General features: G+C 37.3%; 1 protein-coding gene across 6 annotated transcripts; it reads left to right on the top strand.

The window, feature by feature from the left end:
• The first annotated feature begins 961 nt into the window (after positions 1 to 961).
• LOC122668831 (putative clathrin assembly protein At5g35200) lies at positions 962 to 16,682 on the top strand. Of its 6 annotated transcripts, none has more exons than XM_043865372.1 (16): positions 962 to 1,107; positions 1,865 to 1,963; positions 2,071 to 2,140; positions 2,736 to 2,833; positions 7,412 to 7,553; positions 7,640 to 7,740; positions 11,093 to 11,176; positions 11,320 to 11,370; positions 11,469 to 11,534; positions 11,624 to 11,689; positions 11,845 to 11,925; positions 12,104 to 12,181; positions 12,808 to 12,984; positions 13,093 to 13,171; positions 14,022 to 14,140; positions 15,928 to 16,682. In XM_043865372.1, the coding sequence occupies exons 2-16, from the start codon at positions 1,865 to 1,867 to the stop codon at positions 16,282 to 16,284; spliced, it is 1,668 nt and encodes a 555-aa protein (XP_043721307.1). In that variant the 5' UTR covers positions 962 to 1,107; the 3' UTR covers positions 16,285 to 16,682. The 6 variants fall into 6 exon arrangements, with proteins under 6 accessions (XP_043721307.1, XP_043721309.1, XP_043721306.1 ...); XM_043865374.1 differs by having other exon boundaries at positions 1,860 to 1,963; positions 12,811 to 12,984; XM_043865371.1 differs by having other exon boundaries at positions 1,860 to 1,963.
• The last annotated feature ends 1,968 nt before the right edge of the window (positions 16,683 to 18,650 follow it).

Below are 18,650 nucleotides of genomic sequence, written 5' to 3'. Positions count from 1 at the left end.
AATTCTAAAAATCAATCTGCTACAAATCAATATCATTTAATCTAAGGGGCTGATTATAGTTATGCTCTAAAGAGTAATGATAGCCATTAGCACGGGCTCGCCTAAAGAATTTAAATCTCAAAATTGATACTAGATTAGTCTCCATTGATTTTCATTCGATTCAAAGTTCATTCATCCCAGAATCAACCCCAACTGATTCTAGATCCACTCAGCCAATTCACCTATTCTTATCAATCCAAGTTTTAAAGCAATATACCTAATAGGATAAAGTTTTCCTCCACCCGTAGAAGATGATTCACCCACCACCCATCCTTGTATTTTTCAAAATACCCTAAGATGTTTTCTCTTGTCCATTGCACACTTGCAATGAATGGTTTGATTCTCATTCACCATGGATAGAAAGGTCAAACTATCTTACTTGCCAACTACAACACCTTCTCGACTAGAGAATGTGCGACTCTATACAGAGTCTTACCTAATACAGACATGATGTTGCATTGAAATTTCCAATTTGTTTTCAATTTGAAAAAAATGCATAATAATCAATGGTATTTTTGGTAATATATCATAAGATTTGAAGCTATTTCTCTTTTCCAAAAAAAAAAAAAGAAAAAAGTAAAATTGCAGTTTGGCTGTGTTTAATTTAAATCCTTGCTTTTCTCTTCTTCTTTCGAAGCACCCAAGCAGGTCACTTTCACTTTTCAACCATTCAACGTTCCAAACTTTTTTGGGTATTCATTTCAACTTACAAGTTTCTAGATTAATAAAATACAATTTTGAAAGAGGAGGAGGACGAGGAGGTACTACTGAGTCACCTTCCATAAAAGAGAAAAAGATTATTGCAACTTAAAAGAGGAAAAGAGGACACAAAATTTGAAAAAGAATAAAAAAATATGTCTACAAGGCCGACGACCCAACCAAACCGAATTTCCTTCCTTTTTAAATAAAAAAAATATTCTCTCTCCTCTTCATCGACTTTTTGGGTCGCCGAGCAGACGAGGCCGACGCTTCTGGAGTTCTGCATCTCTCCTCCTCTCCTCTGTGCTTCTCTCTCCATCTCTCTTCGCGTTCTCGTTCTCGTTCTCGTTCTGTTCATTTCAAGTTCTGGTGAGTTTGAGCTCTTTCATCTCTGTTAGAATACGCTTTCGATTGTCTTTCAGTGCTGTATTTGACTGAACAACTACTAGCTTAAGAGGAGGAATGGATTTCTCGTTCTTTTTAATATGTTCAATTAGATCTTCGATGATGAGTTGATGTGGCTTTTGCTCAGTTCTTTTCATTTAGTTCTTCTGCAGTTCTGCTTATTTCATGTTGCTGGTCTTCCTGTTATCGTTTAGAGGATTTTTTTTCTAAAAAAAAAAAAACTTTTGGTGATTGTGTTTATCTGCTGTAAGATTTTTGTACTGGTTTACAACCGAAATCTGTTTGTTGAAATTCAGGAGTTTAGCTTCGATCAGGAAGTTCATTTCGCTTGTTTTTATTATATTACTACTAAATGGATTTATTAATTGTTTATGTGCTGTGTATAAACGATGATAATTCGGATTTGGTTAATCTTTATCACTATGGATTTCTAGGTGTTTCCAGCCTTGGTTTTATCCGTTTAGTGATCATTTTAGTTTTTTTTTTTTTGCATCTAATTAATGGTGTTAAAGTTCTGAACTTTGTTTCTTGTTGTAAAGTCCTAATTCTAGCTTAATGTCGAGGGGGGGTGGGGGAGGAAGGTCCACATGCTAGCTTATGTGCCTGTGTATAAATATTTCTTACTGTTTGAAGGTTTTTTTTTAACTGTTATGAATGTAAATTTTATCAACTTCCACTCCACTAATCTTGTTTCTGTATAATCTTTTGCTTGGGAGAAAAGATGTCTGGGGGAGGTACACAAAATAGCTTGAGGAAAGCTTTAGGAGCTATCAAGGACACCACTACAGTTGGATTGGCTAAAGTTAACAGCGACTACAAGGTGAAAATTTCAAATAATCATAGTTAAGGCCTATGGGTGTGTTTAAATTGAATGTCTCTGATTTTTTTTATCCTTCTGGGATTGGGTGGTGGTATTAAATTTTGCAGGAGTTGGACATTGCCATTGTGAAGGCCACAAACCATGTTGAACGCCCCGCTAAAGAAAAACACATTAGGGGTTTGTGGATACTTCTCTTTTTTCTCTCTAGCTTCAGTTACCTGTGTCTCACATCTACCTTTAGGCATGGATGGCATCTTACAGTAGGAGTTCTGCCATTTCTTGTTGACGTTTTTTCTTTTCCTTTTTGTCTTTAGAAATGTATTTTTTTATGTTATTCCTATATAATTATTGTACCTGAGAGATTTTTTAATTGGCCTCCATCCCCTCTATGAAAGTTCTGTCTCTCTTATTGTTGTAGCCTTGCAGCTTCTACAGTTCCAACTATCTACTTTCTGTTATTTGATATCTCTCTTTTGGATGTGTAATTCATTCTTTGAGAGCTATGTACAAGTAACAAATATATTCCATATACTGTGCTATCTTTTTGTGCAAATCTAGTTTATACTGCCTGCCTGCCTGCCCCATAGGTTAATTGGATCCTACCTACCTCACATGACTGGCTTATCCTGTATATGGGCTTACGCCAGATTTTATTTTGTTGCAGTATTTAGGTTTCATAAAGCTTATGTTTCTTTTTCTTCTCCCCACCCTTATTTCTGTGTCTTCAAAGAAAACAATGGATATACTCAAACTTTTTATATTGGTTTTGCAGCTGTCTTTGCTGCAGTTTCGGCTACAATGCCTCGAGCAGATGTGGCTTACTGCATCCATGCTCTTGCTAGACGTCTTGCCAAAACACATACTTGGGCGGTATGTGAACCATGACAAATTACTTTTTCTGGATCAACTGACTATGTGGAAATAAAACCCTATTTTTTTTGGGTGCAAGAACTAAAATTAGTTTGACAAGAACATCATCAATTTTTTGTGTCCAAGGGCCATGTTGTGAAAGAGTACTATATTTATTTCGAAACAGAGGATGCTAAAATTGAGAGGAACCATTTTATTGTCGTTAATTTGTGCGAAGGATGCCGTTGATATCTTGGCGGATCTTCGCACCAATTCTCGAAACAGCGCTTTCTTCCAAGAAATCCGGAAGAGGATTTGATTGCAATTTTTTTTCTTTCTGTTTAGTACTTCCGACACATCGTTTTTTCATTCTTTTCTTGTGAGGTCGTGTACAACAACCAACACCGCACAAGCCTGGGCTGGGCCTACCTCCATCCCTAGAGGAGCCGTATGAGGCGGAAGCTCCACGTACAGTTTTGAAGCCGAGTTCTGTTTTTCTTTTGATTTTTTCCAAATTTTTTTTAGGAAATAAAATACATGGGATATAAAAAATGCCAATAGCAGAGTTTTTTGTGTCACAATCATCACTGTATTGTGCTGATAGTTTGGGTTCAGCTTTTCCCTTTCTGTTCCACGATTCCACTCTTTCCAGGTTCATATCCTTCAATGGAACTCTCGGAATGGTTTCTCACTACCGAGACCACTTTCTTTTCAGTCCTATTTTTTCTCTTATAATGTAGCAACTTGTGTTAGTATCCTTATTCCTAGTGCTTCAAATATCTTCTGCCACTTAACTCTTAAGTCTTAACCACCTCAAAAACAAATCCTCTTTCTTTTAAGAACCTAATGTTGCTACTTTGAAGCTCCCAGATGTTAATTATGTAACTCGATTAGAATAGGAATATTCAAAGAGATTCCTATTTAGGTATTCTACTGTCAGTCCTAGTTAGTCTTAGTTTTGTTTCCAAGTTGTAATTTAGTTTTGATTCCTAGTAGGATTAGGAATCCTTTCTTTGTAACTCTACTGCACTATAAATAAATGGTTTTGGGGGAACTGCAGGTATCGATTTCTGTCCAAGTTGTAATTTAGTTCTGATTCCTAGTAGGATTAGGAATCCTTTCTTTGTAACTCTACTGCACTATAAATAAATGGTTTTGGGGGAACTGCAGGTATCGATTTCTGTCCTAAGCACCCTGTTGCTCCCATCTTCTCTCTTCTCTTCTTTGGTTCTTTGGTTTGTATATTCGATTCTGTTACATGGTATCAGAGCAATGAAGAAGAATTCTGCTACTGAAAAGAGGGAAGGTCTCTGCAAGTTTGAAAAGGAAAAAAAAAAGAGTTTTCTTATCTGGTATCTTTGAAGCTACTACTACTGCTTATCTGGTATTACTGCCCTTCGATTGAGAAATATTGGAATCAAGATATCTGAATCAATGCGCTGGGTTGCTGCGGTCGTGTTTCCTTGGACTGCTAAATCTATTGGAATTTTTGGAATCGAGTGCTTGGTTTGCTGATGTTGAATCAATTGAAAACCCTAACTGGGTCTCCCATATTTGCTGCTATCTTCTTTCTCTTGTTTCTCAGTTGCTGGTTTGCTTCCATCCCCCTTGGTTATCGCTTGAAATTTCAGGTTCTTTCGAGACCACATGAGAGAGCTTGCACCCTGGACTTCCTTGCACTGTTCGAAGGTTGAAGACAACCTTCAATCTGGTATTTATTTGAAGTGGGTTTTGTTTGTTAGGTCTTTAGTACCCTTGCCTTTCATCTTTTAATTCTAGTTAAGTCCTATTCCTATTTTACCCTTGCCTATTGAGTGAAATCTCTCCCTAAATTGCTGGTTGCGTGGGTTGCAATTTCCTTTTCTTTGTTACTTTATTTGGTTTCTCAAATCTCATAATCACCTCATGTCCCTTACGTTATCCACTATTGCCCCCACACTTTACTATTACCTCAATCTTCTTAAGTTATTACAAGTTACCCTTTATTTTTTTATCATTTCAAGTTTACCCTTTGTTCTTGGATTGAGCTTTTAATTGAATTTCAACTTCAGTACGATCGTACCACAACCATTCTTTACTAGATTGCAACCTTTTACCTACAAGCCCCCCTTGATATTTTGGTTAATTATGGTTCTGCCATTAACCGTTGCTATTGCCTATTGTGTACTTGGGTGGGTCCACACCAAACCCAATTGCGTATTTTGATCAGGTTTCCGCATTACTTGGGGATTGCATGAATTAATTACATAATTGCCATTAGGCTTACATATTTGTCATATTATTGCTTTGGTGGGCCCTCGATCATATCAGTTTTGACTTTTTAAGACGGGTATTTGCATGGATATTACTTGCTATCATGAAGGGAGATTGAAAATTATTTATTGGGATCTTACTTGCATGGCGATTATTTCTTGAAGGGGTGAGTTGGAGATTATTGGGATCTTGTTGCAACTATTCTTGATTGTTGGATTTATTCTTGTGATGCTCATCCTTTGAGATGCTGATTATTGGTGGTCATTATTTGTCCACCTGTAATGCTACACGTGAGGGGGAGATTGATGATTATTATTCTCTTATCTGCTATTGAAGATTATTTTAAAATATTTTTATCTTATTTGCTCAAGTCATCAGCTCAAGACTATTTTTGTCTGAAGAGTACTATTATTTATTTGTTCGTGTCCTCAACAACAATTTTATCTGTGAAGATGGTATTTTGCAACCATTCATAATTTATTTGGTCTACAACAACCTGATCTTGTCTAGTCTAACCTATACTGCGTATCTGGTTTGTAGTAACCTATACTGCTTATCTGGTCCACAGTAACCTGTACTGTTTATCTGGTCTACAACAACATGATGCTGTCTGGTCCACAATAACCTATACTGCTTATTTATCATTGGAATTTTTATCTGAGACTTCTGTTTGGGGCTCAATGTTTGCCTTTGTTTGAGCAAAATACTACTTGCTACCTGCCTTCTTTGAGAAGTGCTTTTGATGTAGCCATTGGATGTTGCACTTTTATCTTTTTTTGAGAAGATAACTATCTAATATTGGCCTTCTTTGTGAAGTGCTACCTACTACTAGCCTTCTTTGTGAAGTGCTTTTGATATTGTTGTTGCTGATATGATATTGTGGATTGCGGTTAGTGTTCACTACTGCCTATTTTGCACGTTGTTGATTGGATTTGTTCAACACGACGGTTATTATCAACTGATGCTGCTGATAATTTGTGTGCTTGAGTTGATACTACTACCTAAATGAAGTTCTCCCTATGCTCATTGGTGTCTGTTGCTACTATTTATTCTCAAGACTGATGCGGCTTTTAATATCTATTCTTATTGGTTCAAGCTGGAGCTTTCTTTTGATATATGTATACTCCAGCTTGAGGGGGAGTGTTAATTATGTAACTCAATTAGAGTAGCAATATTCTAATCAAGATTCCTATTTATACTGTAATTAGAGTCGGTCCTAGTTAGTCTTAGTTTTGTTTCCAAGTTGTAATTTAATTATGATTCCAAGTAGGATTAGGAATCCTTTCTTTGTAACTTCACTGCACTATAAATAAAGGGTTTTGGGGGAACTGCAGGTATCGATTGTTGTCCTAAGCAGTTCCCCAGTTTCTCCCATCTTCTCTCCTCTATTATCTTCTTTGGTTCTTTGGTTTGCATATTCAATTCTGTCACACCAGAGATGAACTCATTTCTAATTTTTCCATTCATCAGCTTGTCAGTCATTCATTTCACCATCTGTTGATGTTGGATTGGCGAACAAAACTTAGTTAGCTATTTCCACACACATGTATTAGGCACTTTGTCTGTAAATTGCAGGCCAGGAAAGGGAATAACAGAATTTATGATAGTGTTGGAAAATCCTGAATAAGCTAGGTTATTAGGTTAGGTTGGGGCTAGGCTGATGGAAATACAGTTTAGAGTTGAGAAGAGCTGAATATAGGAGCTCTAATTGGATCAAGGCCTTGAACGCAACAGAAAATCTGTAGTTGGAGGAGAATTTAACCATTTTTTAAAGGAATCATAGTGGGTGATTGAGAAAGCAGGGGTAAGGCTGCGTACATTATGACCCTCCCCAGACCCCGCAGTGGCGGGAGCCTTTTGCACTGGGTACGCCCTTTATAGAGGGTGTTTGAGAGTTAGACTACAAGGGAATCTGAAAAATGCAAAAGAATAAACAAGGAAAAAACAATCACAGAAAAAAAGATGCTTCATCTTCACTGGTTAAAGATAAAGAAATATTTATGTGTGATTCACCATGGTCATTAGTGTGGCAATTTATTCAGTTCTTACTTTACATATATTCGTTTTATTTATCCAAATCTCTTTTAAGTATCAATTTTACTCCCATGGCATGGAGTTGTCTTCGCCTACCCCGCCTTTATTGTTGTAGTTTGTGAAGCTCCCATTTCATGCATTTATTTTGGGGCTCAATAACTTGAATTGATCGATAGTGTAATCATCATTTTCTGAGCTGTGGTGCTTTCTTTTACTCCAATTATGTAATGTCCTGCTCTGGAAAAAAGTTCACTTATGTAGGTGTAGTGTAATTCTTGGATTTTGGCTGATTCAGTGCTTGTTGGTGATTAGGTGGCATTGAAAACATTAATCTTGATACATCGTGCTCTAAGGGAAGTGGATGCTACCTTCCGTGAAGAACTCATTAATTATGGAAGGAGCAAAAACCATATGCTCAACTTGGCTCATTTTAAAGATGATTCCAGTCCAAATGGTACTCATTGTTCTGAAAATAGATGAAATCCAGTATTCTACAGGAAATAAGTCGGTACATGAAAATTTTTGTTTATTTCTGTTCAGCATGGGATTATTCTGCATTTGTCCGCACATATGCTTTATTCTTAGAGGAGAAGCTGGAATGCTACCGTATCTTGACGTACGATGTTGAGACAGATCGCCCGGTAAGAAATTAATTTTATGTCATCGCTACATGCTATTTATTTTTATCATGTAAAAAAATGGTGATCTTTACCTTTGGTCTCATTGAAACCTTTGACATCTCTCCTCTTGGTTATTTTCCTCTTGTTCATTTATGCCCTCTTATTGTTTGTTGAATTTTCGTTTTGTTGATCAAACTAAGCATCTTCTTCTCTGTTCAAGACTAATTTCGTTATTCTTAAATAGTTTAGATTGTTTTGCTAGCACAAGTCAAGCAGTATGGTTGTGAGAATGTGTTTTTCTTGTGAGAAACCTGAGATATAGGTAATAAAGAATGCTGTAATGGACATAAAAATCTAATAAATATGGTTCCAATTTTTGTATGAAGGTTTTTTTTGGTTGCAATGATAAAACTAAGTCTGTGATTAATCCATAGTTATTTAAGGTGGTATAATGGGGGGACAAAAGGGGGTGAAAAGGCTCCAAAGCATCTTGGCAGAATTTTTTTTCATATTAGAAACAGACGTACTGAATAATCTATGCAAGAAGATGTTGATCACCTCTACTTCAGTTGTCCCTTTTCCTGCAAGATTTGGAAGGTTATTCTGTCTAGATGATGGCCCCAGAGAAGAAGCATATTGCCTTTTGAGCGTGAATGGATTTGGGTGGATATGTCATTTGGTGGTGACTCTGTCTGTGATCTTGTGGGTAAGCTTGCTTTCAGAGTTGCTATTAACCACATTTGGATAGAGCGCAATCTCAGAACATAGACTCCACATCTAGATCCTTCTAGCAGATTTGAGACACCATTCTCTTCGAAGTCAAACACAAGCTGTCAAAGATCCCCACTAGATGTGCTGACACTACTAGAAACAGGTTCATTATTGCCTCGTGGGGTCTCCCCCACACGTTCTAGTGTGGGTGGAACTTTGTATTGATTTTCTGTTTGTTCTTTCCCCCCCCCTCCTCCCTTTGGAGGTCCCCTATATCTCTTTCTTCTGTGGTAATGAATTTTTTATTCACCACAAAAAAATCTATGCTAGAAGACTTAAGTGCATGACCCATTGTTGCAGGAGTTTGCCTTGCCTTTTCGGACTTTGAAGTAAAGTTTTTCCTTGCAAATACGGGTCGGGACTCAGGAATTTGGATAAATATGGAAGGTATCAGGACCAAGGTTTAAAGTATCGGTATCGGGTATCGTATTGGAAGGGTGATTTAAAGAGAATTATCGTATCGGTTCGGAGAGACTCAAGACATAGATAGTAGATATGTATGGAAATGATCAAGAAACATATGGAAATGGTTAAGATATATACAAAATACAGTTTTGAAGCATAAAACACTACATGTAGAATACATCATTTATAAAAAGGAAAACAAAGTATGACGAGACAAGTGCATTCAATTGATTATATATAAAAGATGAGGTTTCTTACATGTACTAATACCAATTTTTTTTAGGTTTCGTATGGGTACCGTATCGTATTGGTACCCTAAAAATACAATATGTATCAGTTAATATAGGCGGGTACAGAAGGATACTTAAATGTTGGTCAGGACAGCTAAATGCTTCAATAATCTTATCAGATTCAAGGTGGGTTCTTGAGACTGCATTTGATTCTGGGAAGACTTGGTGATTTGATTTACCCTTTGAATTGTATTTTTTTGCACAGTAAGCCTTAGTTTGAGATTGCTGTAAGAATATGGACACTTCTACAGTATCGGTGCCAAGATTTTTGAGCAGTCTAAATGACTTGGGAACCCAGGTTTGGTCAGGTCCGGGTAGATGGGAGGATGTGGAATGGGGAATGGATTCCTTTACTGCTTAGAATCCAGGCTTGCTCAGGTCCTTCGCTGCTTGGTAATCCAGGCTTGGTCCGTGACTCCTTGGGGTAGTTCTCAGTATTGTATTTTCTTGTGTTGTCCTGTGTGCTTCGTATGCAATTGCCACATTCCTTCTGAAATCGTGTTCTTCATGTGAAGTGCCTATAGTATAAAATGCTCATAGTGGATCATCTTATTTCGAGGGGACAACACATACCTAACACGTGCTTTCAAGACAAGGAAAACATCAACCGATTACTATTGCATTATCTTTTCCTTCTTACTCTGCGGTCCCACTTTATGGCAAAATTTGGGATTGTTATTCGCTCCTCTAGTCTCCTACTGGACCTTTGAGTGTTTTTAACCTTTGGTTTGATTGTTTGAAAGAAGAGAAGAGATTAATTTTATTTTTCTGGTGAGGAGAGGGAGGTTGAGGAATTAGAGAGAGTTCCTTCTAGGCTGGCTTAACTCTTTACTTATGTATTGGTATTGTTGCAGGGTTGACACGTAAATGCATCCATATTACACAACAATACATCATGATGAATAAACCCAAAAAATATGGATGTTACAGTCATACTCTAGATATATTTTCAACTTTCCAGAAGTACTAGGATTCTAATTGAAGTTTGGAGGGTTGATTATTTTTTCCAAGTTGCAACAAAAGTAGGATTCTCTGGCGTATACTTACATTTTTTATCTGCTGGTCAATGTGCCATGCGAGTTTCAGCAGATTATTTGACTGCAAATCTGTCCAAAGGAGCCGAGTGATTGACCAAGTCTTAGATCTATCATTTGCATGCAAAGATGGCTATGGGACGGGTAAAATAGGCGCTTCATTTGGGCCCTACTGGGTAAGGGATGGTATGACCCACACCTGGTTATGGTTAGGCATGGTATTTGAAAACATCTTGAGGCAGAGCCTGCTCCGGTTGCTTTGTGAAATCAATGAACCTCTCTGCATGTTTCACAGGTTGGGGTTCATTAGGGTGGAGCGATATTTGGTTATGGTGCTCACAAAACTGTGCCCTGCCTCACTGGCAATCCTTAGTTGCATAGTCATCTATTTTGGGAAAATTTAGATTTGATGTATACCGTCCATGTGCTGCTTGTATCTTTGGCTTTGGTCCATTCTTTTCTATATTTCTAATAAGTTCCCTTATCAGACCCAAAAATAAATAAATAAGTAAAATTAACCAAGGATGGTACCGAATATCTGTTTTTTTAAAGGTCTAGTTACGGAAGATCTGTTTTTTTTTAAAGGTCAAGTTATTGCACCTTATATGGTTATCAGAATTCCTCAAGGCATTCAAGTATTTGACTTATTCAAATAGTCTACACCCCAGAAATGCAGACTTTTTTCACTAGTCTTCTTGTGTTTCGGTTTTAAATGTAATACAATCTAGGGCTATTAAGGATCAATTTGTGCCTTTTATTTGCTTCACATTTTGATCTTTGGTAATGGAAAGGCTCAAGGCTTTAGTGAAGTGATCTCATTCTGTACACACTCAGAATACCATTTTCTCAAATAATATTCGGTGCTGATAACAGAGAACCAAGGAACTGGACACTGCCGAATTGCTTGAGCAGTTGCCAGCTTTACAACAGCTTCTGCATCGTGTTCTTGGCTGCCAGGTACTACCTCATGCTTCATTTGTGAAGTTCAAATATGGGTCTGGATCCACCTTAATTCTGCTTGTCTTTTGACACGGTCAAATATTCTCTGCACCTCTTGGTATATACCACATGGTAATATTTATTTTGGAATTTCTATGCAGCCGCAAGGAGCAGCAGTTTACAATTTCATCATTCAGTTGGCAGTTTCAATGGTAAATTTGTTGCTTCTAAGCTTATCTTTCTGAAGTTTTAGCTGATGTGACTTGCTGATAACATTCTTATGCAATTTTAACTTTTATCATTTCAATAGGTAGCTGCAGAGAGCATTAAGATTTATCAGGCTATAAGTGATGGTACAGTTAATATGATTGACAAGGTATTTAGTTTTTTTAAATACTCTTTTACTACGGAAAATTCCTGGCTATTTATTTAGCATGCCATGAACAAACTTCTGGATTGTTGCAGTTCTTTGAAATGCCACGCCATGATGCTGTTCGGGCTCTTGAGATATACAGAAGGGCTGGTCAGCAGGTATCTATTGTCTTACCCTTTTACCATTTCAGATGTTTGTTTTTTTAGAAAAATAATGCTCTAACATGTCTAGTATCGGTTTGAAATTTCTTCTTGTTCTCTCTCTCTCTCTCTCTCTCTCTCTCTTTCACATAAGCTATCTTCTGGTTTTATAGGCAGAGAGACTGTCAGAGTTTTATGAAATATGTAAAAGTCTTGATCTTGGGCGTGGAGAAAGGTTTATCAAGATTGAACAGGTGTGAATTTCTCAAGCCATGCTCATGTGATGGCTCTCTCTTTTTTTTTTTTGGTTTTTGCCTCCTTTGCTTTGGATGTAGTAACAGTCTTTCAGTTAATGCTCAAAGAAGAAAAGAGGTTTTCTGGTTTCTTGCTGTCAGTTGAATAAAGTTTTTGAGTTTCTTTTTAATAATGCAGCCACCAGCATCATTTTTAACAGCCATGGAGGAGTATGTCAGAGATGCTCCTCTAGCTTCGTCAGTTCGGAAGGATCAGGTATATAAGTTCTTTTGGTTAATAAAACTAGTTTCATTTTAGGTGGGTAGAAAGTTTTAGAAAACATCATAATTTCAACATGATATTTACTTCATAAAGTAAGAAGGGAAAGAATGTAGTATGTTATTTATAGAGACAATAATAACGTGTCCTTATGATGGTTGCAAGCATTAAAGAGCTTGGAGCATCCACTCTGAGAATGTAATGATCAGTTCTGAGACCTGGATCGTTCCTCGGCAATACTGATCTAGATTGAAATGATTCAGATGGTCTGCATAGTAATCAAAACCAGCCCCATTTCTTCCTGAATTTATGTCAAAAAACTGCAGTTTACCTTGAAGCTCTTCTAGTTTTTCTTGCTATAGATGACAAATTTCCCCAAAGGGTATTGCTATTCTTTGGTTCGTGGGCTCCCAGTTCTAACTTCTAACATCATTCACGTTCTGATTTTTTTCTTTTGTTCCTGGTAGAATACTAATCTTTTAATATTGTGTATAATTGTTTTAAAATAATCTAGTTATGCCATTATGTACTACTTGATGAAATGCTCCTGGGGATCTTTATTTTTTTTGGCAAGCCTTGAAAATTTTTGCCTCAAAACTTACAGGTTTTTCTTTTCATGCAAGCAGGTGGTTGAAAAAATTACTGGCCCCACGGTGGTCCTGGCCATAGAATATAAGAAAACCCCAGAAATGCAGGAAGAATGCCCACCAATCTCCTCCCCACCTCCGCCTCCACCTGAACCTGAACCTGAAGAACCTGTTAAAGTGGAGGCTCCTGTTTCAGAACCACCTGATCTGTTGGTAATTTCTCAACCTTCTTTCTGTCTCACAAGAAACATACGTGTATAATAGATTAAATTTTAGCTTAAGTTTTTTCTGGGCATTCCTAAGAATATTTTACTTGGTTAGCAGCATTTGGATGATCCTGTCCCAGCTGCATTGGAACTTGATGAGAAGAATGCCCTGGCTCTGGCTATTGTTCCAGTTGGTAAGTTCTCCAGAATTAGTGTGAAACCATTAGCTCAAAACCCAAAAATTTAAAAACTTACAGCCTTGAATTTGGACATCTACCAAGTTGAATTGACTCGAACAAATCAATTTAGTCTGAGTAATTATTAAAAGAAAAGTTCCATTAGGGTCATTGGGAACAAGAAAAATAGGTAGTGAAAAGGGTAAAGGATTAGTTAGAAATTTAATGAGAACCAACATTCAGGAGCTTGAATAAAATCATCAAGTTGTGTAGAAGTTAAAAACCAAATGACAAAAATGCCCCATGCCCCTGCATTTGTACTCACAAAATTGTGTAGCACACTTTATCAAATGAAAGGTGTAGCAAAACACACTTGAAGAATACCAGAACCGAGAAGAGAAGAAGATGGGAAGAGAAGAGAACTGTTGGATGTGACAGTCTCCCTCAGCATACTTGTATTTATAACTTGAAATTACAATAGAAAAGAGGGAACTCCTAATCTGATTAGGAATTCCTAATCAGGATGAGAGTCCAAGTTACAATAGGAAAATAATAAAACTAAGACTAACAATTAGGACTCAAAGTAGAACTAGGACTACCAACTAGGACTACAGCAACTCAAAGAGAAATAGGACAGAATCAAACTATAACTAGGAGTTTATAATCCTAATTATAAAACACAAAAATCAAATCACTGTCCACGTCACTGTTCACGTGAACAGTGTCACGTGAACAGTACTTCAACGAAAGGCATTTGCCAACTCAAGTTACTCAAGTGTGGATCATGTATGGACAATTCTAGTCTTCATTTGAAATTTGATAACAATGTCTGAACAGTTATTTATGATTTATCTTCTTCTTCTTGCAGCTGATTCATCAACAAATTTTCCTTCTGGTCCTGATTATGCAAATGGAGCTTCAGGCTGGGAGTTGGCACTTGTAACTGCTTCAAGCTCAAATGAGAGTGCCACAGCTGCAAGCAAACTGGTATTACTCTTGTATCTTGCATTTTTTTATGTGTGGAATTTCGTATTGTTGAATCTCTTAAAGTTAACTATGTTAGTAGATGTGAGGATGGTATAGTTCCATAAAAAAAGTATTATTTATCCCAGATGAAGTCAAATTTGTGGATGTTTCAAACAAATTATGCTTTAGCTTTGCATAATATTGGTTTTCTCTGAATGGTCAAGCCAGGAAATCAAAGAAAACTATGTTACCTGGAAACTTATAAATAGGAGTGGTAATAGGAGTGGTACAAATGTTAGACATTTATGGATGATGGGACTTAAAAACACTGAACCAGGTTGGTTGTGCAGTAGGTTAATTTTCTTATGGGAAAAATATCCCTGAAAGGCAGTCTGGCTCCTCAGACACAGAGGGGGGTGCGAGATGACTGCCCTGCCATCCTTGAAAGGCGAAAATCCCACTGCGCAGGAGCCACGCTGCCTTTCATGGAACCCTCTCTCTTTTCTTATTTAAAAAGAGAGGGGGGGGGGGGGAGAGGAGGGGAAAGACACACATAAAGAAAGGGACCTTTCAAGCCAGGGGGTGCTTTCGATGATGATTTGTGCTTCATTTGAATAAAATATATCATTAACCAACCGTAAGTGTGCATCTCAGCAAGCATTTTTGTGACAAACCATGCCCAAGCTGCAACAACTTGGGCACGTAACAAAGCTGCAACAACTTGGGAATAGACCATAACCAAGCTGGCTCTACAAATGTGGCACCCAATGCCATTAGGCCCTGGATTTCCTCTTAATGCACCATTCGGATAAGGTCGAGCAAAATCATACTTTACATTCATACTTTGTAGAGACCATAGCAGGATGAATTGTTTTAGCATGTAACAATTTCTTGCCCTAGGACATGATTAATTGAAATATCAGAAATGATTTCTCAGAAGAATGTGCATAATTGATTTTCTTTTACAAAATCAATAAACTGAAATGTCTTCCTCAACTGACCAATCAGTTTACTAACTACATAATGCGCTACTGATGACACTATCAAATCTTCTTTGGTACCTTTCCCTCCACAGCTGCAATAATTATTTTCTTAGACTTAAATATCAAAATTTTATTGGAGTCAACACACTCCATTGACTAGCTTAGATAAGCAATTGATCAACTATATTTTGGGAAGGGACTAGTGTCAACAAGTGCTTACTGAACCATGTGTACAACTTAATCTTTTAGTGTTGCATCTGCTATTATTTTATATGCCAAGTTTCCTATGCAAATAAAGAAACTTAAGTGATAATATGTTTTGATAAACCGATTTGGACCAAATGCAATGATGCCATTTTGATGTGGAGTTGCCAAGCTAATTTTTGGCTGAAATTTCTCCTTTCTGAGTTGCACTTCACCAGTTTATCTTCTCCACCCATGGTTTGATCCAATGAATTAAAATTTGAATAATAATCCGAATTGGTAGCCTTCGACTCATCACATAATCCCAGATTCCCAATCTCAATTACTTTGGTGATTGTTAACCATCCATAATTCATACATTCACTGTAACTTTGTTTTGACCAGTAGCAAAAATTGATGAGATGTTTTGGATCATCTGATTGGATTGAAAGTCTCTGGACATCTGCTGCTATGCATGGGTGCCATGCATATGCCAGAAACAAGAAAGAATTCTTCTCCCTTACCTTCCATAATGAAGGAATTTTTTATGATTATTCTTTTTGGGTCTAGAGGACAACTAGACATGTACTGGTTTTTTGGTTCTTGGCCATATATGTTAATGCTTTTTACTTGTTAAAAAAGGCGGGAGGGCTGGACAAGCTTACATTGGACAGCTTATATGATGACGCACTTAGGAGAAATACCCAGAATGTGAGCTATAACCCATGGGAGCCGGTACCCATGGCTAGTCCTATGATGCAACAACCAGCACATGACCCATTCCTGGCCTCCAGCACTGTGGCAGCACCCCATTCTGTTCAGATGGCAGCAATGGCCCAGCAACAGCAAGCTTTCATGTTGCAGCAACAGATGATGATGATGGGTCCACAACAACAACAGCCTTTAAATCCTTTTGGTAATCCATATGGCGCTGCAAGCCAGCAGTATGGGTCTAATACGCATGTTCAAGCTTACAATCCATACACAGGCCGTATGTAGGAAATAGGGACCAGTAGCCACTTGTTTTGCCTGAGAGCATGAGAAGTATAGATGGAAATGAAGGACAAGCAGGTGAGATTTGGGGGTTTTAGAGGCTGGTAGAGTACTGGTTTCTGGACGGATGTACCATATGTTTGTGTATGTGCAGTTACTACCATGATAATGTTTAGGTAATTTTTAGGGAGTGAAGGTTTAGGTTATTGATTATTTTTGTGGGGGAATGATTTCTAATAATGCTTTGGAGATAATGTGAAGATTTGACCTGCATTTTATGTTCAGGTTGGAAGCTCAATTCTTGTTCTCTTTAGTGGAAACTTTGAAGGCTGTATACCATTTGTAATTGTGTTATTGTTATCAGTTACATATGAAGAGATCAAGGAAACATTTTGATTCTTTCATCAAACTTATTTATATTTAGATTTGAATTGGATAATGGTGGCATTCATCGAGTATATCATCGTAATCACTTATGTTTTTAAAAATCAAATTACCTAAATATTCTGTCTTATCTAGTCTATTTTATATCATTAGGGGCATAAAAAGATGTTTACAACTCTTTTGTAACCAAGCTTGGTTACACCAAGAATAACCGATAATAATTTACATAACAATATTATAACATAGTAACATACACATGCGCCAAAATTTTCACTATTTTTTTATGATCATTTTGAACTATAATCTTGGAGAAAATCTTTCCTGTACATTAATTTACTATCATTGTATCAGAATTATTGTTTTTGCTTGCTTGATTAGAATTAATTATGGAAGAACGCTGTGCGGTTGTGTTGCCCTTGCACCAGCACAGGGCCAATGAAGGGACTCGCAGGGGCACTGCATAGGGATTTTTTTTAAGTTTCTACGGGGTAGATGATTTTAAATATCATATGATATCTTGTATATGTACATGCAAGGCAACAGAGCAGTTGGCCAAGTCCTCAACCCTATCCCAGCCGAGGTCCACCCAATTCCGCATTGCCATTTCCAAACCCTAACTCCCTTCCGTTGCCCAGCAAACTGAAGGACCCATGCGAAAATGTTTTTTTTTTTTTTTTTTATTTTATGAAACCCATGCGAAAATGATGTTGGCGTATTCTTGCATATGTTCACGGTTTAAAAAATTCAGTAATTGTATCGGTGATGAATCGACCATGACTGATCCCAATTTTGGTTGATCTGACATAGTCGATTCATGCCTAGAAATCCTAGAAATTACTGAATTTTCATATTTGAGGGTCGATTATAGGGTTCTTGGGACCTATTCAGATTGCGATTGCCAAGAACCTGGATACCCAGTTCTGTGTATTTAGACATTTCCCTTCTTTTTTTTTTTTGGGGGGGGGGGGGGGAAGGGGGAGGAGGGCAAGAGGTGGAAAAAATGCCTCCAACAAGCGGATACTATTCAAAAAATTATGGGGAGAACTTCCTACAACAAAATGGTAGTGTAACCCACCAAACATGACAAAGCTTCAATACAGAAGGACCAGATTTACCCCCCAAAAAAAAAAAAAACAAAAAAGCCAGAAAAAGAGCCTCCTTAGTATGAGAACAAGGAATAAAAAAATAAAAAATAGGCCAAAAAATGAGCCTCCTTAGTATGAGAACAAGGAATAAAAAGAAAAATTACATGAACAAAAGATAATACTAAACTCCTGATATTTTCAACAATAACATCAACAACACAGTCAAGAAAATTAGGACACATGGAGAAACTAGACACAAGAGATTGACAATCCAAATAAATTGCCACATGCTTAAGATGCAAAGCCCAAGCAAGTAAGAGGCGGAAAGTAAATGGGAAAAACATGGTCGCACTCGACTAATACTGAGCTCATTAATTGTTTTCGACATTTTTGGTCGAATAAGAACCTGTGAAAACACCTCTTGGCAAAGGATTTGGCAAAGGATAAACAATAGAGACTCAAGAGACAACCCTGGTGAAGCCTCCCTTTGAGGAGTAATGCGGCCGACAATAAATCCATTGAGTTTAATGAGGAATTCAACCGTAGATCCATTGCACCCACTTGGGAGCAAAGCCGAGTCTGACATTGACTTGCTTAAGAAAGTACCATTCCACCTTATTATAAGCCTTATAGAGATCTAGCTTTATAACCATGTAATTATTTTTTGATCTATTTTTACGCATATAGTTCTGGAGTTCATGAGCTACATACACATTATTAGATATAGCCTTAGAGTGAATAAAGACATTTTGGTATGGGTTGGCCAAGGAGTTTAAAATAGGTTTAAGTTTATTCACTAAACACTTAGCTATGATCTTGTACACTTCAGAGCAAAGACTTCTGGGCCAAAAGGTAATCTCTTCCACAGAGAAGGGAAGGGAGAGCATAAGGACTTTATTCTGT

Source organism: Telopea speciosissima, chromosome 7 (assembly GCF_018873765.1).
Source record: "Telopea speciosissima isolate NSW1024214 ecotype Mountain lineage chromosome 7, Tspe_v1, whole genome shotgun sequence".
Lineage (NCBI taxonomy): Eukaryota > Viridiplantae > Streptophyta > Magnoliopsida > Proteales > Proteaceae > Telopea > Telopea speciosissima.
The sequence above is the reverse complement of the archived record's forward strand: the minus strand, read 5'-3'. Positions and strand labels throughout refer to the sequence as shown.